The sequence below is a fragment of the Bubalus kerabau genome, chromosome 16, assembly GCF_029407905.1.
Source record: "Bubalus kerabau isolate K-KA32 ecotype Philippines breed swamp buffalo chromosome 16, PCC_UOA_SB_1v2, whole genome shotgun sequence".
Taxonomy (NCBI): Eukaryota; Metazoa; Chordata; class Mammalia; order Artiodactyla; family Bovidae; genus Bubalus; species Bubalus kerabau.
In genome coordinates, this window is record NC_073639.1 from 49,095,805 (window position 1) to 49,120,307 (window position 24,503).

Genomic DNA, 24,503 nt, shown 5'->3' on the forward strand with positions numbered 1-24,503 from the left:
GAGGGCACGGAGCCGCAGGGAGGTGCCGGTGGGTCCGAGTGGCTACTTGGAGCAGCGCGCCCTACCCCGGGTCCGCTAAAGCCCCAACCTTCTGTGCACACAGACAGCAGCCAGACGTGCACTCTTGCCCGGATCCGGTGAAATCTGGTTGCTCATTAAAGTGATCAGTCAATCCTGATACCGAAAAAGGGTCGTTGTCGTCATCCTCAGGTCTCGGGCCTCAGAGACTTAAATGGCCAGCTGGGGCCGTCGGGGAGGACTGGGCCGCGCCACCCTCTGCGTGGCCCTTCCGAGAACCCAGAGGACCTGAGCTCCCTGGGAAACGAGGGAGGATGGCTCTGGTGGATGAACTTGTGAAACAACATCACCAGGAGAGGAGGGCCTCACTCAGAAAACCCTTCCCACTTGGGCTCACAGCAGAGTCCTGGGGATGAGCGGGGGCTCAGATGCCAGCCAGGAGTCATCTCCAGGCACATAATTTCATAATTGATGCGGCCTGCAAGAGGGTGATACAGCTGCAGCTCCGTCACCAAAAGCCTCCCAGTGTCACTTGCAGATCACTTGAGAAAGACAAGGGTCCTGAGCAGGTCACTGGTGAAACTGATGACTTATGTCAAAGAGGCTGGGGAGGCGCCACTGTGTCTCGGGTCTGCACCTCCAAGAGCCAACGTTTCTGTATGGTTTCTTCCCAAGTGGGCTTCAAACAGGCTGGACCAGAGCGAGGTCAAGAGGATGCTGGGACCAGAAGAAAGCTCTCCGAGGCCCTCATGTGAAAGTCAGCAGCTTCTGAACTCTCAAATCAGGACACTCCAAGTTTGCCCAGCAGCTAAAATCCTCCTCCAATGCAGTCATAGGATAATAATAGTAACGGGGCCTGCATGGAGTGAGGTGTACCCTGCTCTGCAAGATGAAATCTGAGAGGGAGTTGGGATCTAAGACCCCTTGTCACCTGTGTCCCAGCCCCCAGGTGGCTGCCAGCCCTGGCCAGCTGTTTCATTATTCACTTATGGGGAAGCCAGCTGGTCTGGAGATGATGGCCACTGACAGGAGGGGGTTACTGCCAGTTTCCAGGAGGAGGGGCCACAGGGAGGTCAAGAGGCAGAGGGTGGGGTACACCAGGGTCAGAACCTTTACTGGGGTTCACAGGGAAGGATGGGGGAGGCAGGGGAGCCCAGCAGTGGCTGGTTGAGTAACTCCAAGGCTCTGGGACATGGGACTGGCCCTGCCCTCAGTGTGAGAGCTCTTAGACGGGGGTTGGGGTGGGCTCAGGCTGGTTGCTTTGCACATAAAGAGGCACTCAGGTGAGCAGTTTACAGCCTCCAGGAATTAGGAACCTGGGAGAGACAGTCCCTCCGGGTCAGCGAGGCCCCAGATGTCAAAGCAGCAGAGTAAAGAGAAAAGACAAAGAATGGATACGTGTATATGTATAAACGGATCACTGTGCTGTACACTGGAAACTAACACAGCACTGTAGATAAACTACACTCCAATAAAAATAAAAATTTAAAGTAAAAAGACAGTTAATACACAGGCCAGCCCTCCTCTTCCCTCTTCAGCCCTGACCTTCTGCAGAGCTCCCCTCTGGCCTCTCTGAGTCCATGCAGCTACGCCAGCCATCTCCTAGTGAGCCAGCTGTTACAGGTCATGAACGTACATTTGGGCACAGGAGTCAACGCCTTCTTTTCCAGTGCCCTTTGGGGTAATCTTTTTGAATAATCCTGAAGGAGGTGATGTCCCTGGGTCCTCTGAAAGTGCAAGAAGGATGGACAGACATTTGGGGAGGCGCTCACAGCTCAGACTGTGCCTGTGTTTCCAGGCTGGTGTTTTATGGCCGGCATCTGTTTGGACAGTCATTAACTGCCTGTGGGGAGATCGGATGCATAAAAAGGAGCTCAGCCATTGCAGTGGCACCTCCCTCCAGGTCTCCCAAAGACACTTCAGTTCTGATCAAGGAGGACCAGCTGGGCCTGACTGTCCACACTGCTGACCGGCTCCCAGACCACTCCTAGGAGTAAGGAGTTGCAGTACCCTTGGCCTCTCTCCAGCTTCCACCCTGGGACCCCAGAGGGCTTCAGGATCAACCCTGAGTCAGCGGGGAGCAGGCGTCCGGACCTTGCTTCCTCCTCCATCCTGGTAGGCGACTGGGGCTGCATCTGTGAAAATCAGCCCAGCCTGTTGGCTGGGCCGCCAGCTCTGAAGGACCTGAGACTCGCTGGGTCTCTGCTCTGGGCCTGATGTGTCAGCACAGACCTGCCTTCTGTCCCAGTGGCCGGGACGCTGGACCCTCGGACTCCACTGCTGCCGGGAGAGAGCAGAGGCCCTGGTGGGCTCCCAGGCAACCCTCCTGAGCATCCCTGCCATGGGGCGGGGGTAGCTCCACAGGACACTGCATGTCCACAGGGCGAGCTATCCCGGTGGTAACGGTGAGTTGGGCGTGTGAGCAGGTCTCGTTGCAGGGCTGAACCTGCAGGCCTCGTCACTTCATTGCCTCTCTGGAGGGTCCCAGTTGGAAACCCTGGTTGCAACAGCAGGGACCCCTGAGTTCAGCTTTATCCAAACAGAACCGCGGGGCTCGCTCCCTCCGCCTCCCAGGAGGCCCCAGGGACAGCATGGCCTTGTGCCTGAGTGCAGACTCCAGTCCGCAGGGAGCCCCCCATCTGATTATCAGTTCTGATGTGGTTGACGGGGGTGAGGCCCAGACCACAGGATTTTTAGCCGCACCAGGATATCCTACTATGGAGCAGATTGGGGCGCCCCTGTTTTGGCGGTGCTTGCAGGCCCCCCACCCCATCTGTGTTCCCCAGGCCAGGCTTAGCACCCTGAAGACAGACTGGCTCAGAGAAGCAGGGCCAACAAGGGGCTGCGTGCCATGCTCTTGGCTGCGGGGAGGCTGTGCGGTTAAGGAAATGAACTCAGAGTCGAGAAGCGTCTCCATAAAAATGATATATAGACCCATCGCCTCCCACCGCCACATGGATGAATGCCAAGGCCAAGCGGCCGGCACTGTTTTCCTTTTCTGCTCAGGCCACAGGAAGCACTGGCTTTTTGATAGCAGGGCTCTCCAGGAATGTTGCTTTGATCATTGTGGTGCAGGAAGAAGATGGAGAAGAAACCACAAGAAATGGCAACGTGATGCACGATGAGCATCCTTAGAGGGAAGGCACCAGGCGTTGTCGCCTGCCCTGCCGTCCCCAGGCCACACTCAGCCCAGTCACTAGGTCACCGTCCCAGCCCTTTGGCTTCTACTGGGGCACAGGTCAGGCTCACCCTGGGACTGGAGGATGAATAAGCTTTCATTGGCATCCCTGCTGGCAGACCATTATTTCCAGACTTTTTAAGGAGAAGGGCTTATGTGTGAAAGCTGCAACTCTGGAATTCCAGCCCTGAGGCTCCAGGAGCTGAGGAGAACTGCTGGCTGAGGGACAGGGGTCCCTGCAGGCAGGGGGGTCCCTCAGGTGGGGTGGGCAGGTGCCCTGAGCCTCCTTCCAAGCAGCTGCTTGCAGGCCTGACCCCTGGCCCTCTGCCTCATGTCTGCTATTCTGTTTGGGTGGCAGTTAACCACCTTGGTTAAGATATTAATAATCAGCGGTTGTGACACAGAGTGGGTGTGACCAGAACACTTAGATCGTGTGGATCAGCCCCGTGACACCTTCCACAGCCCTGAGTGAAGAGCAACTTCAGGGGCTTCGTGCAACAGTTCTGAGTCCCTGCCCCACCACGAACTACATGTGTGACGCTGGATGTGCTTCTTAGCATCTCACTTCTCATTTTCATTTGCACTGAAGACAGGTTAATCCCCCGCCCATCCCACGTGGCATTGTTGGGGTTTCTCTTCACCTCACTGCTATCTCCTGGTCCAGCTTTATCAGTTGGGAACGTAGCAGTGGAAAACCCCACTGACAAGGCTTACGTTTTAGTGGGACAGACAGATAAAATGAAATCAGCAGTCCAGTGGTGTCCCATGTGAGAAGGAGACAGAAGTCACAGAGGTAAATAAAGCTGGTCAGGGGAATGAGGCAGGAGAGGCTGCAGCTTTAAATGGGGTGCTCAGGAGGGAATCATGGAGGAGGTGACATCTGAGGAGTTGAAGCTGGAGAGGCAGCCAGACAGGAGGGCATTCCTGATGGAGACAGCAGCCAGTGCAGAGGCCGTGGCAGATTGTGGGGCAGGGTCTGAGACCAGCAGAGAGAGAGCAGGGGTGAGGGGTGGCGAGTCCTGGGAGGATCAGAGGACTGGACGGCTGGACATGGATTTTGAAGAACCTCTAGCCTGAGGCGGTGACTGGGCAGGGATGATGAACAGCAGGGAGGCCCCTCGGAAACATCCGGTGATGGTGGCCACAGAAGATGGACAGATGCTTGCCCTGCAGGTCTACAGAGCTTCTTTTGTTTGTTTCCATGTTTGGCCTCCTGGAAGGTTCCTGGATCACCAAGTGTCCACCTGCATTCCCAGGCTCGTGGGCAGCTAGGCCTTGTGCTGGAATTTGATAGAAATGTGTGAGCCAAAGTCATGGCCAGGCTTCCTGGGTAGCTCAGCTGGTAAAGAATCCAGCTGCAATGCAGGAGACCCCAGTTCAATTCCTAGGTCCTGAAGTTTTCCTGGAGAAGGGATAAGCTACCCACTCCAATATTCTTGGGCTTCCCTGATGGCTCAGACAATAAAGAATCTGCCTCCAATGCAGGAGACCTGGGTTCAATCCCTGGGTTGGGAAGATCCCCTGGAGGAGGGCATGGCAACCCACTCCAGTATTCTTGCCTGGAGAATCCCCATGGACAGAGGAGCCTGGCAGGCTACAGTCCATGGGTTCACAAGAGTCGGACATGACTGATTGACTAAGCATAGCACAGTGAGCCAAAGGGGTGGGAGTTGTACACGGGCCTGGCCTTTCAAAGCTTCCACAGTGCCCTCCACCCTCCTCCTGCAACTCCCTAGGGTCAGGCCAGGATGGGCAGCAGTCCCTCCTCCAGTGATGTGGAAGCAGGATGATGCAGGCATAAACCTCAGCCAGCATCTCTGACACAGAGCAGGCAAGGTTCTCACTATCCAGCAAGGGAGGCAGATGCTGCTCTCTGCCCTCTGCAGGGTGCAGAGCGGTGGTCCCAAGTGGCGGTGAGCTGGGCCAGGGGAGCTGGTGATGGGTGCATGCTCAGTGAGCCACGAGGAGCAGGCAGTCTCCCCGACCCAGGATGTCTGACTTGCTAAGACATGATTTGTTATCCTGGCTATGCGTGATGTGAGGAAGGGCCATCGACATTCCACTGAGAGATTTTCCTGCCTTCTTCCTCTGTCTGGAGGCAGAGTGGGGACACAGGAACAATAGGGCTAGGCTGTCCTCTTTCCTGAAATAAGAGCTTGGTGGCTATGGTGGGTGAATGGCAACCCCAGAGATACATCCTCCTGGAATCTGTGAGGGATCTCAAGATGGGATCCTCCTGGATTTAGGGTGTAGAGGGCTTCCTGGAGCCTGTTGGGCTACAGTCCATAGGATCGCAGAGTTGGACATGACTGAAGCGACTTAGCACAGCACAGCACAACAGGGCTTTCCTGGTGGCTCAGTTGGTAAAGAATCTGTCTGCAATGAAGGTGACCCAGGTTGATCCCTGGGTTGTGAAGATGCCCTGGAAAAGGAAATGACAACCCACTCCAATATTCTTGCCTGGGAAATCCCATGGACAGAGCAGCCTGGTGAGCTACAGTCCATGGGGTCACAAGAGTTGGACATGACTTAGCGACTAAACCAAACTGCTATAAATTTGACAGCTGGTGTCCTTACCAGAGAGAGGAGGAGGGAAGGCAAGACACAGACCCACAGAGAAGGAGGCCATGTGGTGGGAGGGACGGGGCCACTGGAAGCTGGGAGAGGCAGGTGGGGTCCTCCCCTGTAGCCCCCAAGGGAGCAGGGCCTCTGGAGCTGTGGGAGCGTAAGTGTCTGTTGTTTAAACCCGGTCTGTGGTCCTTATTTATGGCGGTCCCAGGAAATGTGGGTGGCCTCAAACTGGTGTCAGGCTCAACGTTCCACGCCTCTCCACAGGGGCCCCTGAGGTGGGCTCTGGATGCTCAAGCTGAAGCCTGGAGGCATCATGACCATTCTTCACAGTCGCTGCGGGTGAGAAATGGGCTTTGAGGAAGCTGGTGCCGCTTAAACTGGGCATAAGGGAGAACTTCTAGGCTGAAGAAGGCCAAACAAGAGGCCAGAGGGACCCGCAGAATGAAACCCATGCTCAAGGCTGAGAGACACCCTATTGTACTTGTCATCAAGACTTTAGCTTAAAGCACCCATGCCTGCCAAGTTACGGTGAAGGTTTGTCCCAAGAAAGCATTTTTAATGTAGATTGCAGCATTGTTTTGAATAGTGAAGGAACTATTGAAGGAGGAAGGAAGAAGATTTAAATGTCTAATAACTGGGCAACAGGAAATGAATTAAAACTCATCTTCACTGCGATCTGAAACTACAACTCTTAGGTGTTTGGCTGAGTGGACAAATGTTTTTGAACTGATGTTACATTTCAACTATAAAAGATGACAGTTTCCAGGAGACAGTGTCTGTGTGTGGGAGGCGTGGGCAGCACCGCATTAACATTAAGAGGCTGTGGATCAATCAGGCCTGGTCATATCCCATGATCTTGTGTAACTGGCTTAACCTCTCTGACCCTCAGTATCTTCTTCTGTACACTGGGGAGAATGTTGCCTGTGGTACCCACCCTTCCTGCGTAATGGTGGGGGTGAGTGAGATGAAGTGAGTAAGGTGCTGAGCATGTGCCTGGCACCTCCAAAATGTCTAAATTAGAAGAGGCTTAGGGGTAACAGTCTGATTGAAGAGAGCTTGGGCCAAGTTGATCAGACTGATTTGTTCATGGTGACATCAACCTGTGGATGGTACTAGCATTTTTCAGTGGGATGGGGTGGGATGTGATATGGTAGGATACTAGTCTGGGTTCTCCAGAGATGATAAGGACTTGGCCCACACAGTGATGGAGGCTGAGAAGCACAAGACCCACAGTGGGCAAGCTGGAGGCCCAGGAGAACTGAGGGTATGTTTCCAACCCAAGGCTGAAGGCAGGAGAAGACCAGCATCCCAGCTCGATGACCGTCAGGCAGAGAAAAGGAACTGTGCCTCTCTCAGCCTTTTTGTACACTCAGGCCTTCAACTGATTGGTTGGGACCCACCCACACTGAGGAGGGCAATCTGCTTTACTCAGCCCACCTACCTAAGTGTTCATCTCCTCTGGAGACATGCTCCTGGACACACTCAGAGTAAGGTTGAACCAAATATCCAGGCACCACACAGCACATAAAGTTAACCATTACATGGGAGCGGGGTCTGGGGGAGAATGGATCCATTTCTGTTTCGGAAATGGATCCCTGGGCTGGGGTCGAACCCATGTCCCTTACCTCTCCTACATTGGCAGGCGGGTTCTTTACCACTGGGGCCACCTGGGAAGCCCCAATACTGTATATGTAAGACTGAGTCCCTTTGCTGTTCACCTGAAACTATCACATTGTTAATCAGCTGTACCCCAATACAAAATAAAAAATTCCCCCCCCAAAAATTTAACCATCACAGGCAGGATGGGATAGGATAGAATAGAAGACTAACACAGCCCATGCCTAGTAAGGCTGAGTTTTGTTGAGGTGAAGCAGTGCAAGAAGCAAGCAGGCATAAAAGGAGATCATGATGCAGGTTGCATCAGTGAGGGACTTTGGGGAGCCCTGTTTGCAGAGGAAGCAGTTGTTTCTTTAGACTTTTCTTTAGACTGAGATTGTGTCTGGGGTGCTTGAAGCCATTGTTTGCGTAGCAAGTGCACCTTTGGATTGAAGTTATCTGGAGTGGTTTGGGTGGCGTTTGCACAGGAAGCTGCTCTTTTAAAATTAGCCTGCAGGTTGGTTTTTCCAGCTCAGAGGTGGTGGAGGCAGCTGCTGGTGGTAAGTAAGCTCTCTCGGGCCAGACTCCGGGCCCGGAGCAAATGCTGAGTTGGGGCGAGGGCCACAGGAAAGGGATAGTAGTGAAGTGTCAGGGTATCAGGAAAAATCCCTCCATTGTTTAGATCGTGGAATGTGCAAAAGAAATGAGATTTGGTAGGAAATCCAGAAGGGGAGGCAAGCCTGCGCCCAGGCTTTGGTGAACCTAGCCCAAGGCCTTAACTTCTCATTGGTCTCTTCCCCTGGAACAGCCCAGGCAGCCCGTGCCCTCGGGAGGGAAGACCTGTCCTGGGGACCGTGGGCAGGGGATGCAGGGAGGGAGGGATGGTGCCCTCGGCCCCTGGCCCCGCTCCCTCCCTCCCGGCTGTCGGGAAGGAGCGGGGCCACTACCCAGGGCCCTCGGGTGCCCCGCAGGTGTGGCAGTGTGGTGGCAGCATGGAGGTGCTGCCCTGCTCCCGCGTGGCCCACATCGAGCGCACCAAGAAGCCCTACAACAACGACATCGACTACTACGCCAAGCGCAACGCCCTGCGAGCGGCCGAGGTGTGGATGGACGGCTTCAAGTCCCACGTGTACATGGCCTGGAACATCCCCATGACCGTAAGCTGGCCAAGCTGGGCGGGGAGGGGCCGGGGATGGGGGCAACACCTGGGGACAGCCTCAGGGTCATCCAAGGGCACAGCCCATCCACGCAGTGTGGGGCCTCCTGGACAGCTCCATCTCAGAAACATCATTTCCTTCACCAAGGAGAGCCTGTTTCCAACAGCTGTGACGCTCATTGGCAGCCCCTCCACCACCACAAGAGCTCCTTCACTAGATATCACGAGCCCCTGAGAGGCTGCAGCGCTGGCACTGAGGAGAGAGCTCCCCCAGGGCGACCACAGCCCCTCCTGGGACGCACAAGCATCCCTCTTGCCCTGCGGAAGCCTCTCATGTCAGTTCTGCAGGAGTCCACAGTGATATGATGACCCCATGCCTTGCACACATGAGTGTGCACAGCTGATGAGTGGCAGAGTGGGCATGTGACTCGGTCCTCCACAGGACCCTGTCACGAGGGTCTCAGGCCTGGGGATGGCGGCTTCTCTCATGTGTGGTGTCTGCAGCCGGATCCACCCATACTGCGGGGAGTGGAGGCAGGAGGCCCACGCCAGGGGTCTGCCTGCTGCTGCTGGCCAGAAACAGGACCTGGGTGTGAGCCAGAGGGTCCTAACCAGTGCCTGGGGGGCAGGGCAGCCTGAGAAGGGGGCTTGGGCATACGTGTGTGTGTGCACCATGTGCATGCATGTACATACATGGGCGTGTATGTGCTGAGGACAGGCTCTTCTTGTCCCCCAACCCCGACCAGCTGCAGAACCAGGCTTCACACACAGGCTGCTTCCTTGGACATTTGAGTCTCTGGGGATAGACTTGTCCTGGGAACAGTTTTTTTTAACATCCACCCACAGAAAGAGCTTGATCTTCTATTAGGATCCACACACACATATAAGCTCACATGCGTGTGTGGATTTTTAGCTGTCAAAAGATAGAGCTTCATGTGTATAACAAAAAAGTTAAGAAGCAACAATTATCTTCATTATATGCAAAATGTCCTAGTATTTTAAACTTCACTGGAACCTTCTGAATTGAGTCAGATCACAGCCCAGCATCTGGTGACATCTCCCAGGGCCGCTCGCACCCGAGTCCAGCAAGAGTCTGCCCTTCTCTCCAGGCCCTCAGTCAGTCCTTAGCTGGCATCAGTGCCTCAGGAAACTGGGCTTAGGAAGAGGGCTTCCTCCAACCCACCCACATCCCCCACCTGTCACTGAGTGCCAGGGGCTCCAGGACCACCCTGAGCTTCAGTGCTTGGCTTCAAGGACTCAGAACTCAGGAGAGCTGTCACATGGGGGTTGGGGTTTGTTATGAAGAAAGAACAGACAGTGCTGAATTCTCCCAGCAGCAGTGCATGTAGGGTGTCACCAGCCAGGGAAGGTCAGCGTCTGGAGTTTATGAGGCTCACGTGCACGTGGCTGATCTCTGTGTGCCTGGACTTGGTCTCAGGTCCCTGCAGAGGTCAAGCTAATGCCCACAGCAACCCCCATAAATCATCCTGTAGCACAGACCCCCTGGCCCAGCCCAGGTAAACAGCAGTACTCAGGATGTTCTAAGTTACCTCCCCAGGTGAGTGTGCAGGGCATGACAAGCAAACCAGGCCCACACACGCCACTAGTGGCCGACTGAAGGCCAGGCCGGTCTCCAGTGGGACCTGCTGCAAATAGGCCAGAGACACTAGGCCTTTGCCATCAGCCCCACTGCCCTGGACCTTGCAGGGTCCTGGGAGGGCAGGAGGCTCCCAGACAAGGAAGCCTGAGGGCGGGGACACCCCTGGAGGGGCGCCTGGGGGTCCCGTAGTTCCCCCATCCTGGGTCATGGCCTGGGTTGTCAGGGCTCCGCACACCCCAGAGCCTGCCCTGCCTCACTTCCGGCCTCGCAGAACCCAGGCGTGGACTTCGGGGACGTGTCCGAGCGGCTGGCCCTGCGCCAGAGGCTGAAGTGCCGCAGCTTCAAGTGGTACCTGGACAACGTGTACCCGGAGATGAGGACGTACAACGACACCCTCACGTACGGAGAGGTACCGCCTCCGCGGATGGCTGGCACCCCGCACCCCGCCTCCCAGCTCCCTGGCCTGTCCCTGTGCGAACGTCCATGGACAGCAGCCGGCAGAGCACACAGGCACACTCACACGCCAGTGTAAGAGCTGCATGGACGCACACGCGTGCCTGCCACCATGGATCACAAAGTAGATTCAGAGACACGTGCGTGTATGTGTACATGTGCCGCATACATGTGTTTATACATGCCCACATGCACATGCATGGATCCATGCAAATGCATATACATGCGTAAGTCTGCGGGCTTCCCTGGTAGCTTAGCTGGTAAAGAACTCGCCTGCAATGCAGGAGACCCCAGTTTGATTCCTGGGTTGGGAAGATTCCCTGGAAAAGAAATAGGCCACCCATACCAATATTCTTGGGCTTCCCTGGTGACTCAGACGGTAAAGAATCTGCCCGCAATGTGGAAGATCTGGGTTCGATCCCTGGGTTGGGAAGATCCCCTGGAGGAGGGCATGGCAACCCATTCCAGTATTCTTGCCTGGAGAATCCCATGGACAGAGGAGCCTGGCAGGCTACAGTCCATGTGGTTGCAAAGAGTCAGACATGACTGAGAGACTAAGCAAGCATGCACGTGTAAGTGTACACGGACACAAAAGTACACATTTGCACACAGTTTTGCTCACATACATACATGCAAAGAGCTACCCCACACATCTTCCCCTCTGTACATAGACCCCATCCATTGAGCCTGCTCTGCACGTTACAAATACTTGTTGCCAAGACAAAATGACATGAAACATGAGCAGACACGTGCAAAGGCCTGCACATGGAGGTGGTCACACGCACCGCCTTGTTCGTGTGCCACCAATGCCTGCATGTTGAGAGCACAACAGAAGGACCCAGAGACACACCAGGAGAGGCACCAGCTGTGGGAAGACCCTCCTGTCTGCCCCAGCCCCCACATGCATGGCCATACCCGCCTCTCCTTAAAGCCAGGAAGAGCGATGTGTTCCTGCCCTTGTCTGTGCTGGGGGACAGACCTCCTCTGCCATGTCTGTCACCCCCAGCAGGGCAGCCCGGCTTGCTCTCAGGGTGGAGTTAGGGTTGGGCAGAGTGGGAGCTGCAGGAGTCCTGAGGCTCAGAGCTGCACACAGGCATCTCTTGCATCTATCAGCCACGCAAGCCTCTAGGCAGGCCCAGACGGGGACCGTGGGAATAGCAACACCCCCCTACCAACCCTACCACTGTTAACGGGAGGAGCTGCAGCATTATAGCCAAAGACCTGAACTCGGGGAGGCCATTCACAGGAGCCAGCCAATCCTCAGCCAGCCCACTGGCCAGAGCGCCATCCTCCCCTCCCCCTCCCCTTCTTCCCTTCCTCTCTCATCCTGGGAGGACTACCCCTTTCTGAGACCACTGGCCCTGGGCAGGGGACGAGTGAGTAAAGCCCTTCTAGCCTGCTTTGGCCTTAGGGGTCCTTGTGATGGGGCTTCTCCTTTGGCTTCTGGTCGTAGGTGAGAAACAGCAAAGCCAGCGGCTACTGCTTAGACCAAGGAGCGGAGGACGATGACCGCGCCATCCTGTACCCCTGCCACGGGATGTCCTCCCAGGTAGGGAGGATGGTGATGTCTCTCAGGGACCACAGCCCAGACCACAGCCAGAAGTAGTGCCCAGGGAACGGGGTCAGGCTGGCTGGGGTGTCCTGATGCCACAGTGGCTGAGTTCAGGCCCCAGATAAATTAAGAGCAAGAGCTTTGGTGCCAAACAGGCCTTGAGCAAATCATCTAACACCCGTGCCTCAGTTTCCCCATCCATTGGATGGGATGATCATGGTACCTACTTCTCAGGCTGCTGTGTGGACTGAAGTGGAAGATGAAGGTGATCAGTGGCCACAGGGTAGACAAAGCCCAGGCAGTATCACATTAACCACCAGTTCTTAGAGCTGAACACCTGCCAAACCATGCTGCAGCTCAGAGTCACCTGGAGGGCTTTAAAAACATCCATGCCAGTGTCCAGAACCCAGGCCAGTGGAGTTTACGGGTGTAGGTGTGCAGGCTCCAGGCTGGTGGAATCAGTGTGTTCAGGGGTATGGGACAGCTTATAGGAGAAATGCTTTTTCTCAATGAGTGTTGAGTGTTCTTTAAAATTAACCCCCGAAATGACAACTGGCCCCCTCGAAGCTCTCTGAATCTGTACTCTAGGACATCCATGGATGCTGACGTGTCCACGCAGCTGCCCAGGGGTGCTTTGCAGATGGGAGGGACCCCTGAACCTATAATGACAACAGAGCACACCTCTCTCCCTCCCACCCTGCCACCTCCTCACAGGACCCCTGATGACATTGGCCCATCAAGATGCTAATGTGGCCTCCAGGAAGAAATCCACTTTGCTGGGCCCATCAGACACAGGAGGGGAGTCCTCTGGCTGGCATAGACCCTAAGTGGGGGGCCATGTCTTGTGGGGTGTCTTTGGACAGCTCTGTTTGTCTGCTCCCTTGAGGGGAAGCAACACAAGGTGGCAGGTGGGCGTGGTCATTTCCCACTGAGCCCTGCTGTGGAGAGAAGCAGTGAGGGGCCGGCCTCGAGGTGTTAGGTGCAGGGACTCGCGTGGCTGGGTGAGGGGTGGGTGTTCCAGCGACCATGCTCAGTTCCCCGGGGAAGCCCTCTCCACACGAGGACCCTGGGGCAGCCAGCAGAAGGGGCCTCACTGCTCCTCGAAATGGAGTGGAGGTGGAGGCAGGTGGATGGGGGAGGCCGTCCCACGTGGACGAGCCCCACGGAGAGATCTGATGGACCTGTGTCCACAGCCAGGCCAGACACACTCACAGTGATTTCTTCTTTGCAAACATCTTCAGTCTGTTTGGTCTCCATAGAGGCTGTTAAAATATTAAGAGGGACAAGCTATGCCCCCAAACCCCAATCCCCAGCTTTGTTAGTGTCCTGGGGCCACCGCGATGAAGTACAGCCAACTGGGCACTGGCTTAAATGACGAATGTTCATTATTCTCTCAGCTCTGAAGACCAGAAATCTGAAATTCAGGTATGAGCAGTGTTGTGCTCCCTCCTGAGGTTCTAGGGACATTCCCTTCTGCCTCTGGTGGCCCTTGGAGTTCTTTTCTTGTGGCCTCTTCCCTCCAGTCTCTGCCTTCATTGGCACACGGGTTGTATGGCCTGTATCTTCATCTTCCCCCTCCTTTCTCCCATGTCTCTGTCTTCTCTCCTTATCAGGACATCAGTCATGTTGGATTAGGGCCACCCTAACCCAGTCCATCACCAACTCCCGGAGTTCACTGAGACTCACATCCATCAAGTCAGTGATGCCATCCAGCCATCTCATCCTCTGTCATCCCCTTCTCCTCCTGACCCCAATCCCTCCCAGCATCAGGGTCTTTTCAAATGAGTCAGTTCTTTGCATCAGATGGCCAAAGTATTGGAGTTTCAGCTTCAACATCAGTCCCTCCAATGAACACCCAGGACTGATCTCCCAGGACTGGTTGGATCTCCTTGCAGATCAAGGGACTCTCAAGAGTCTTCTCCAACACCACAGTTCAAAAGCATCAATTCTTCGACGCTCAGCCTTCTTCACAGTCCAACTCTCACATCCATCCATGACCACAGGAAAAACCATAGCCTTGACTAGACGAACCTTTGTTGGCAAAGTAATGTCTCTGCTTTTGAATATGCTATCTAGGTTGGTCATAACTTTCCTTCCAAGGAGTAAGCGTCTTTTAATTTCATGGCTGCAGTCACCATCTGTAGTGATTTTGGAGCCCAGAAAAATAAAGTCTGACACTGTTTCCACATCTATTTCCCATGAAGTGATGGGACTGGATGCCATGATCTTCGTTTTCTGAATGTTGAGCTTTAAGCCAACTTTTTCACTCTCCACTTTCACTTTCATCAAGAGGCTTTTGAGTTCCTCTTCACTTTCTGCCATAAGGGTGGTGTCATCTGCATATCTGAGGTTATTGATATTTCTCCTGGCAATCTTGATTCCAGTTTATGTTTCTTCCAGTCCAGCATTTCTCATGATGTACTCTGCATAAAAGTTAAATAAACAGGGTGACAATATACAGCCTTGACGAACTCCTTTCCCTATTTGGAACCAGTCTGTTGTTCCATGTCCAGTTGTAACTGCTGCTTCCTGACCTGCATACAAATTTCTCAAGAGGAAGATCAGGTGGTCTGGTACTCCCATCTCTTTCAGAATTTTCCAGTTTATTGTGATCCACACAGTCAAAGGCTTTGGCATAGTCAATAAAGCAGAAATAGATGTTTTTCTGGAACTCTCTTGCTTTTTCTATGATCCAGCGGATGTTGGCAATTTGATCTCTGGTTCCTCTGCCTTTTCTAAAACCAGCTTGAACATCAGGAAGTTCACGGTTCACATATTGCTGAAGCCTGGCTTGGAGAATTTTGAGCATTAATTTACTAGCATGTGAGATGAGTGCAATTGTGCGGTAGTTTGAGCATTCTTTGGCATTGCCTTTCTTTGGGATTGGAATGAAAACTGACCTTTTCCAGTCCTGTGGCCACTGCTGAGTTTTTCAAATTTGCTGGCATATTGAGTGCAGCACTTTCACAGCATCATCTTTCAGGATTTGGAATAGCTCAACGGGAATTCTATCACCTCCACCAGCTTTGTTCGTAGTGATGCTTTCTAAGGCCCACTTGACTTCACATTCCAGGATGTCTGGCTCTAGGTCAGTGATCACACCATCGTGATTATCTGGGTCGTGAAGATCTTTTTCGTACAGTTCTTCTGTGTATTCTTGTCATCTCTTCTTAATATCTTCTACTTCTGTTAGGTCCATACCATTTCTGTCCTTTATCGAGCTCATCTTTGTATGAAATGTTCCTTTGGTATCTCTGATTTTCTTGAAGAGAGCCCTTGTCTTTCCCATTCTGTTGTTTTCCTCTATTTCTTTGCATTGATCGCTGAAGAAGGCTTTCTTATCTGTTCTTGCTATTCTTCGGAACTCTGCATTCAGATGTTTATATCTTTCCTTTTCTCCTTTGCTTTTCGCTTTTCTTCTTTTCACAGCTATTTGTAAGGCCTCCCCAGACAGCCATTTTGCTTTTTTGCATTTCTTTTCCATGGGGATGGTCTTGATCCCTGTCTCCTGTACAATGTCACGAACCTCATTCCATAGTTCATCAGGCACTCTATCTATCAGATCTAGGCCCTTAAATCTATTTCTCACTTCCACTGTATAATCATAAGGGATTTGATTTCGGTCATATCTGAATGGTCTAGTGGATTTCCCTACTTTCTTCACTTTAAGTCTGAATTTGGCAATAAGGAGTTCATGGTCTGAGCCACAGTCAGCTCCTGGTCTTGTTTTTGCTGACTGTATAGAGCTTCTCCATCTTTGGCCCTGATGCTGGGAGGGACTGGGGTCAGGAGGAGAAGGGGACAACAGAGGATGAGATGGCTGGATGGCATCACTGACTCGATGGACGTGAGTCTCAGTGAACTCTGAGAGTTGGTGATGGACAGGGAGGTCTGGCGTGCTGTGATTCACGGGGTCGTAAAGAGTTGGACACGACTGAGTGACTGATCTGATCTGAACCCAGTATGGGGCTTCCAATGTGGCTCAGTGGTAAAGAATCCACCTGCCAATGCAGCAGACCCAGGTTCGATCCCTGGGTCAGGAAGATCCCCTGGAGAAGGAAATGGCAACCCAGTCCAGTATTCTTGCCTGGGAAATCCCATGTACAGAGGAGCCTGACAGGCTATAGTGCATGGGGTTGAAAAGAGTCGGACACCACGTAGCAACTAACCCACAACAACAAGCCCAGTGTGACCTCATCTTCCCTAGAGCACTTCGGCAATGACCATGTTTCCAAATGAGGTCATATCCACAGGTACTGGGAGGTTAGGACTTCAACATGACTTTGGGAGAGCTACAGTTCAGCCTATGACAATTGTTCAGTCACCCAGTCGTGTCCAACTCTTTTCGACCCCATGGATTGCAGCATGCCAGCCATCCTTGTCCTTCACCATCTCCCACAGCTTGCTCAAACTCATGTCCAGCGAGTTGGTGATACTATCCAACCATCTTGCCCTTTGTTGTCCCCTTCTCCTCCTGCCTTCAATCTTTCCCAGCATCAGGGTCTTTTCTAATGAGCCAGCTCTTCGCATCAGGTGGCCAAAGTATTAGAGCTTCAGCTTCAGCATCAGTCCTTCTAATGAATATTCAGGATTGATTTCCTTTAGGGTTGACTGGTTTGATCTCCGTGCAGTCCAAGGGACTCTCAAGAGTCTTCTCCAACACCACACTTCAAAAGCATCAATCCTTCAGCACTCAGCCTTCCTTATGGTCCAACTCTCACATCCATACATGTCTACTGGAAAAACCATAGCTTTGACTAGATGGACCTTTGTCGGCAAAGTAGTGTCTCTGCTTTTCTTCTTTTTAAAAAATATTTATTTATTTGGCTGCATCAGGTCTTAGATGAGACATGTGGGATCTAGTTCCCTGACCAGGGATCAAACCCAGGCCCCCTGCATTGGGAGCTCAGAGTCTTAGCCACTGGACCATCAGGGAAGTCCCTGTCTCTGCTTTTCAATATGCTCTCTGGGTTTGTCATAGCTTTTCTTCCACGGAGCAAGTGTCTTTCATGACTGCAGTCACCATCTGCAGTGATTCTGGAACCCAAGAAAAAAACAGTCTGTCACTGTTTCCATTCTTCCCCCATCTATTTGCTGTGAAGTGATGGGACTGAAGCCATGATCTTTGTTTTTTGAATGTTGAATTTAAGCCAGCTTTTTCATTCTCCTCTTTCACTTTCATCAAGAGGCTCTTTAGTTCCTCTTTGCTTTCTGCCATAAAGGTGGTGTCATCTGAGTATCTGAGGTTATTGGTATTTCTCCTGGAAACCTTGATTCCAGCTTGTGCTTCATCCAGCCTGGCATTTTGCATGATGTACTCTGCATATAAGTTAAATAAGCAGGATGACAATATACAGCCTATAACAATGACCATAAAGAAATCCAGTCTTGGACCAAAATCTTCATAACTGCAGATGGTTAGTCAATAGTCTTCAGCTAGTGGACACAGACAAATGCATGGACCCTTCATGGTAGGGCCCAGCCCTCTGTCCTCTGTCCACGGTACTGGTTTGACCAGTGTGCCTGAGAAGGACATAGGGCAGATGTGTCCAACTCCACGTAGGCACGGGCCCCTCCTGGGCTGGACTGGGTAGCCTGGGGGTCATTTAGAGGCCCTCCTTTAACTCGTAAGGTTTTATTCTGATAATTTTCAAACATCCAGAAAAGTCTTAAGATGACCAACCACACACTCATGGGATCAGCAAACAGCAGCCTGCCAAAGAATGGTTTTTAGCTTTTTAAAGGTTTATGGAGGGAAAAGAAGAAAAAGAACATGCGACAGTGTCCACAGAGCATGCTTGCTTGCTCCCTGACCTTCACAGACATGGTTTTCCACCCCTGATCCAGATGCGATGGTGTTCAGACTGGGCTGTGTTTGCATCATCTGCTTTTTTCTGAGTCATTTTAAAGCACACTGCAGACGTGGAATCCTTTCACCTCTGCATACGTCAGGTGCACGCTCAGTCACTCAGGTGTGTCCGATTCTTTGCAGTCCTATGGACTGTCACCCACCAGGCTCCTCTGTCCGTAGGATTTTCCAGGCCAGAATACTGGAGTGGGTTGCTATTTCCTCCTCCAGGGGAATCTTCCTGACCCAGGGATCGAAACCACGTCTCCTGTGTCTCATGCACTGAGCCACCTGGGAAGCCCCTCTTCTCTTCTGAATCTCCTCATTTAGCAGCTAATTATCCTGCCCATTTTCATACAGTTTATTTACTACTGTCCTTCCTGGAATAACATCTTTCCACTCCCTATTTTCCCTTTGACTTTATTTCTTCAGTACTTTGTTTTATTATATTGCAGGGTTTGTTTTTTGTTGTTGTTTGTTTTTGTAAGTTGCCTTCAGCCCTCTGTGGACCAAGACAAGTGCCTGTGAACTTTTTGTTGTCCTGGGCTGGACTTTGAGCTTTTGGACTCCTATCTGGCAACTTCGGTCACATTAGACCCAGCACCATGTTGAGCACACAGTAGGTGTCTAATTCTTGCCTGACTGGCAGTTTGATAAACATCACTTAACCCACTCCCAGCCAGTGCTCAATGACTGGCCCATTCACTCACAAGTCTGGATTATTGAAATCCTCCCCTCAATCCCTTCTACTGGGGCATGTGACCCACCAGCTCTCAGGAGAGCCCAAGTAATCTGAGGGTGAGACCCCAGAGTCCATGCTTCCTGAGGATGCATTTCTGAAAAGTATGTGGCTTCCCCACAAGCCAGCAGCAATGCCCTACAGTCACCCATGCCCTTCTCAGCCCGGTGCGCTCCCCCAGCTGGGTGTCTGAGGCAGGGCCAGGGGAGCGGCTGGCCAGAGGCACAGGAGTGGAGACTCCTCCTTAGTGCAGAGCAGCCTCCTGACCAGACCCTCTGGCTGTTCAGTCCTCCATGGGCACAGGGATGAGCCATCAGCTTCACCCACCCTGCTGGCCCTCCTGAGCACTGACCATGCTCGGCTCCGCTGAGTCCTTACCTGCAAGGCTGAAGTTACAGGTAGCCCACTTGGAGCTCATGCTGGACATTTCATGGGCTGCAGGTCCTAGATTCAAACCTCCTCAGCGTCAGAAAGTTATCAGAGAGGGGGCATGAGCATATCTGTGATCACCTGTCCCCAGACAAAATGACCTGAAAGGGCCACTTTGGTCATAAATCTGCAGCAGGGCCCGTCATCTGCACAGCATCGCCCAGGCCACCTGGCAGGCTGACGGAGCCTCCTCTGAGCTGCTGTAAGCTGGCTGTTCTGGGGTCTTGGGCCCTCCCCACTTGGCCTCCACCCCCACCCCATCGGGCTGCCCCAGCCTCCTCACTGCAGAGCAGCTATTCCATCAGCAGGGTACAAGGAGATGCGGGAGGTGTCCTGAGTGTTGACACCTTGCCTCAGAGTCGGTGGCACCATTTCTGCGATGTTCACACCCCCCCACACCCTCCGCAGGAGGACTTGGGAGAAAATGTGTGCCCCACACTTGACGGGGGTGTCAGAGTCGCAGGGCCATGTGAAGGTGCAGGGGAAGTGGTGTTCTATCAGACTGTACTGGAAAATACAGCGGTGTGTTTGTGTGTGTGTGTGCGCGCGCCCGCGCTCTTAGTGAAAGCAAACAAGAGAAAGACAAGAAGAGAAGCACAGTGACTTCTGTGCGCTCAGCGCGCTCTGCGTGCGGTGCCCTAGGGTCCTCACGGTAGCCCTGCCAGGCAGGCTCTGTCATTGTCTGCTCACAAATGAGGAAACCGAGGCACAGAGAGGTGACGTGACTTGCCCAAAGCCACACAGCCCAGGCGCGGAGGAATCTGGAGCACTGGTTTCCTCATTAGCGCACAGATGTTGCTTACCTGGTGTTTGGCAAATAACGTGACCTGGGATCGTAAACTTGGGGCTGCTTGTGGTTCAAGGGGAGACGGGTGGCCTGCGCAACCGTGGAACCCTCTTCCTCCGAGGCTGAAGGACCGGCCCCACGGAGGGTGGGGTCCGCGCAGAGTTCAGGGGAAGGGGTCCGAGGCGGTCCTCCTGGGGGGATTTGCAGAAGGAACGGGGCTGGGGGCGTGGGGCCACCAGACACGATCTCCCCTGCATCCCCGGGCTCAGCGTTCTCCTCCGAGGGCCAGCCCTTCTCCCGGAAGGTTGGCCTTGGTGACTGGGCTGGCCCCGCCCACCCTGCCCCGCCCCGCCCACGCCCCGCCCACCCCCTTCAGGGCCTAGGACCCAGCCCTGCGCAGGGCCACCTTGTGCCCATGTACCCCGCTCTCATGGCCTCTCCCCAGCTGGTGCGGTACAGCGCCGAGGGCCTGCTGCAGCTGGGCCCCCTGGGCTCCACCGCCTTCCTGCCTGACTCCAAGTGCCTGGTGGATGACGGCAGGGGCCGCACGCCCGCCCTGAAGAAGTGTGAGGATGTGGCCCGGCCCGCGCAGCGGCTGTGGGACTTCACCCAGGTCAGCGGGCTGCTGGGACCTCTGGATCTCTGGGCCAGCCCGTGGGGGGAGCTGAGGGCAGCGGGGGCCGAACTTCAAGGCCCAGGGGGGCTGGATCAGCTGTTCCCACATGAGCCCCCTCTACAGACGTTAGGGGATCTGCTGGCAGTCACAGTCAGGGAAGGGCTGGTCTGGTCCCAGTGCCCTGGCTGCCCCCTCAGGGCCTCGCTGTCCCACACTGCTGACTCCTCCAGCCTCCTGGGGATGGGCAGAGGGTTTCGGCAGAAGGGGTGGGTCTGAGTGCCCTAGCTGCTGATTGAGTGGGACTGAACTGGACTTGCCCAGAGATTTGTTGAGGGCAAGCGTGCTAAATTGCTTCAGTCCTATCACCTCTTTGTGACCCCATGGATTGTAGCCTGCCAGGCTCCCCTATCCATGGGATTCTCCAGTATTCTCAAGAATACTGGAGTGAGTTGCCTTGCCCTCTTCCAGGGGATGTTCCCAACCCAGAAATCGAACCTACTCCTGCTTCTCTAAAATCTCCTGCATTGGCAGGCGGGTTTGTTACCACTACTGCTACCTGGGAAGCCCCAGAGATTTGTTGAGATTGACCCAACTCCTCCCAAGCAGGAGACCCTGGGACAGACATGTGCACAGTGCTCTCTGGGGGCTCCCAGTTACAGCAGGAAGGAGCTGTCACTGTGTCACGTAGAGTCAGTGAAATCAGGGTCCCCAGGAGGCTGGCTTTGGGGCCAGGACAGTGAGGTTCAGAGTGCATGGAAAGGACCTGTCTGGAGGACAGCAAACAGAATATGAGCCTGGGATCCTCAGGTTTAGGCCAAAGCCCTTGATGTTGGGAGGACCAGAGGGCCTGCAGAGGTGGCCAATGGGTAAATCGGACCTGCCAGGGGCCAGGGGAGGATATTGGGGGGAACACCCATCTCAAGGGCCCTAGAGTCCATCGTTTTGATCATTCCTGGGGCCCTGGGAGAAGAGAGGTGGCTGTTGGGAGGCAGTGTTGGAGGGCAGACGGTCAGTGGGGCCAGAGGGATGGAGACAAGAGGGCTGGGAAGAGGCAGGACCCTGACACTCAGGTGTCCTTGGCATCACCCCCACTTCCAGGAAGCTCTTGGGATGGGACCCGTGGGCTCACTGGGTCTCCCTCCCTTGCAGGGCGGCCCCATTGTGAGCAGAGACACAGGCCGGTGCCTGGAGGTGGAGATGTCCAAGGATGCCAACTTCGGGCTCCGCCTGGTGGTGCAGAGGTGCTCAGGACAGAAATGGACCATCAGAAACTGGATCAAGCCAGGGCGGCACTGACCCCCAGCCTCACCCTGCACCCCCACCCCAATGAAGAGTCCGAGGACCTGGGGCAGGTGTGGAGCCCTCCCACTCAATCCACCACTCGAACCCAGAGGGCCTTGGTCGTCCCTGCACCACCTTGGGTACTGACTTCTCCATGGCTGCTGGCGGGCCCTGTCACCTGGGACCCAGGGACCTCCCTGTGCTCTGGAGGCCGATGCGGGGACCAGCCCCCCTCCAGGAGCGCGGACCCCCCTCAGCTGGCGGCTCTGCCTGAGCGCGTCAGCTGACAGCCAACTCCAGCTCCAAATCACGTGCCTTTTCTACGGTATTCCTGTCCAGCCGTCCGCGGCCACTTCTTCTGCATGTGCTGAGCCCCTGTCCATCCCTCAGGCAGAAATAGCCCCCTGTGAACTCTGAGTTCCCGATGTCTCCAGCCCTGGGTGGGGCTGCCCCTGTGACTATCTCCACCTAAACCCTGGCTGGTGAGGGGAGCGGGGCAGCAGCAGCCGCGGTGACATCAAAGACAACCCCACGGGCAGTGCTGGGTGAGGAGGTGGCTGTGACTGCTTTGGTCCAGGAAAGAGCAATTAAACAAACATACAGACCTGATGTCTCGTCCACAGGAACTAGTCAGCAGTCTGGGGAGGGACCCCTGTTCTAGCGGCTAACCCAGGGTCAGGCGCCTTCTCGTGTTACTCTAAGGCAAGGGTCAGCAAATGATAACCCACGGCCCCTTGCCTATTTTTATAAATAAAGTTTTATTGGCACACGGCCACACCCCTCTGTTCATGTATTGTCCACGGCGGCTTTCATGCTCCAGAACCAGAGCTGAGAAGCAGCACACCCCCCACCAGGGCTGTCCTAAGGCCTCCAAGATGCCCTCTTGGGCAAGAGGATGCTTCATGATTGCACTTAGAATTGCAGGACACTGGGAGGGAAACTGGACAAAAAGTCCTGGCTGTCTCTTATCCCCATCAGGCCCAGTGCCAAGTAACAGTCCAATCCTAGCTGCTAACCTCCTTCCCGATGATGGGAGTCTTCAACTGTGCATCAATGAGGGGCCACAGGGCAGGCTTGGCTCACCTAGCTGTGGAAATGAACAACAGATGAGACGCCAAGCTGCTGAAAGCCAACCAACTGTCTCCTCCCACACAGAGGGTCTCCTGGGATGGAAGTTGGGGGCACCATCAGTGTCTTCCTAGTTTCTCCCCATTTTTTTCTTTTGTTTTTATTTATTCATTTATTTTTGGCCATGCTGAGTCTTCACTGCTCCATGGGCTTTTCTCTAGTTGCAGCGAGCAGGGGTTACTCTCTAGTTGTGGTGTGCCGGCTTCTTACTGCAGTGGCTTCTCTTGTTGCAGAGCATGGGCTCTAGAGGGCTTAGTTGCTCTGTGATGCACGGGGCTTAGTTGCTCCACAGTGTGTGGGATCTTCCTGGACCAGGGATCAAACCCGTGTCTCCTACATTAGCTTGCAGATTCTTTACCACTGAGCCACCATGGAAGCCCTCCTCCCCATTCTTATAGAGTAACCTGGAAGGCAGGGTGGCAGGGGTTCCAAACAACAGGGCTTTAAGCTGGGGGGAACTTGAAGATCTCTGTTCTCACCTTGCTGTAGCCAGGTAGTCTGTCCTCCCAGAAGTTGGAGAGTGGCCCTTCCCCCTTGCCTCCTGGGTTCCCCCATCTTGCTCCCTGCCTCCCAGCACTGCCTCTTCCTAGGACAGGAAAAATCACTTCCACTAGTGCCAGGGATCTCATATCCTGTTGGTGAGGGGGGTAGTTTTTCCCAAAGATGAGCTTCCTAAAGAGATGAAAGAAGCCGAAGTGTTACTGAAACAAACTTGGGTCCACTTGCCCACACACACAGTGAAGCCCATGTACTAACCCGGGTTTGTGGTGAAGGCAAGTGCAGGCGCCAAGCAAGGAGTCTGGGAAGTTCGTGCTCAAAAGACGCAAACTCCCAATGGCTTTCAGGGAAAGATTCTTCAAGATGGGGGGGGGGGGGTGGTTGTGGGGTACGTGATCAGCTGGTGGACATTCTTCTGGTTGGTTGGTGGTGAGGTAATGCAGTTAACTTCTCCCACCTAGTGGGGGTTTCAGTACCTGCAAAATAGCTCAAAGGGAACTTCCCTGGTAGTCCAGTGATTGAATCCACCGTCAAATGCAGAGAAAGAGGGTCTGATGCCTGTCTGGGGAACTAAGCCTGTGCACCACAACTGAGCCCGTGTGCCACAACTAGAGAAAAGATCCCACATCGTTGAGAAAACAAAACATTAAAACACACACACACACACACACACAGAAACAATATTGTAACAAACTGAATAAAGACTTCAAAACAGTCACTAGCCAAGGACTGGTCTTCAAGAACCTAGAAGATTCACAAGTAAAGTTACAATAGTGTAGCAGCCATTAGTATGCCAAATATATTGCCTATGCTTTCAAATAGAAAACATCACAGGCTCCAACTAATAAACCTCTCTCATGTTACAATTCATTAGGCAAATTGACAGTCCCTTCAAAGCTGGGTGGTTTGCAGCCCACAAGAAGCCTGACACCTGGAAAATTGCCTCTCAGCGTCTTGACAAACCTCTCATCCTCTTGGGAGGTGGGGAGTTCCCGTGTTTTGAAAGCCTGCTCTTTCCGTCAGAGTCCTGCCTGCCACCAGGACACGTGAGGA

At 53.8% G+C, this 24,503-nt stretch overlaps 1 protein-coding gene across 1 annotated transcript in view; it reads left to right on the forward strand.

The window, feature by feature from the left end:
* The window catches only part of GALNT9 (polypeptide N-acetylgalactosaminyltransferase 9), a 116,669-nt gene extending 94,830 nt beyond the window's left edge, over nt 1-21,839 (forward strand). The window contains exons 7-11 of the mRNA XM_055550323.1: nt 8,335-8,520; nt 10,391-10,528; nt 12,026-12,121; nt 20,373-20,540; nt 21,693-21,839. Coding sequence (XP_055406298.1) covers nt 8,335-8,520; nt 10,391-10,528; nt 12,026-12,121; nt 20,373-20,540; nt 21,693-21,839 — 735 coding nt within the window. The remainder of the gene's footprint in view (nt 1-8,334; nt 8,521-10,390; nt 10,529-12,025; nt 12,122-20,372; nt 20,541-21,692) is intronic.
* Nucleotides 21,840-24,503: the final 2,664 nt, after the last annotated feature.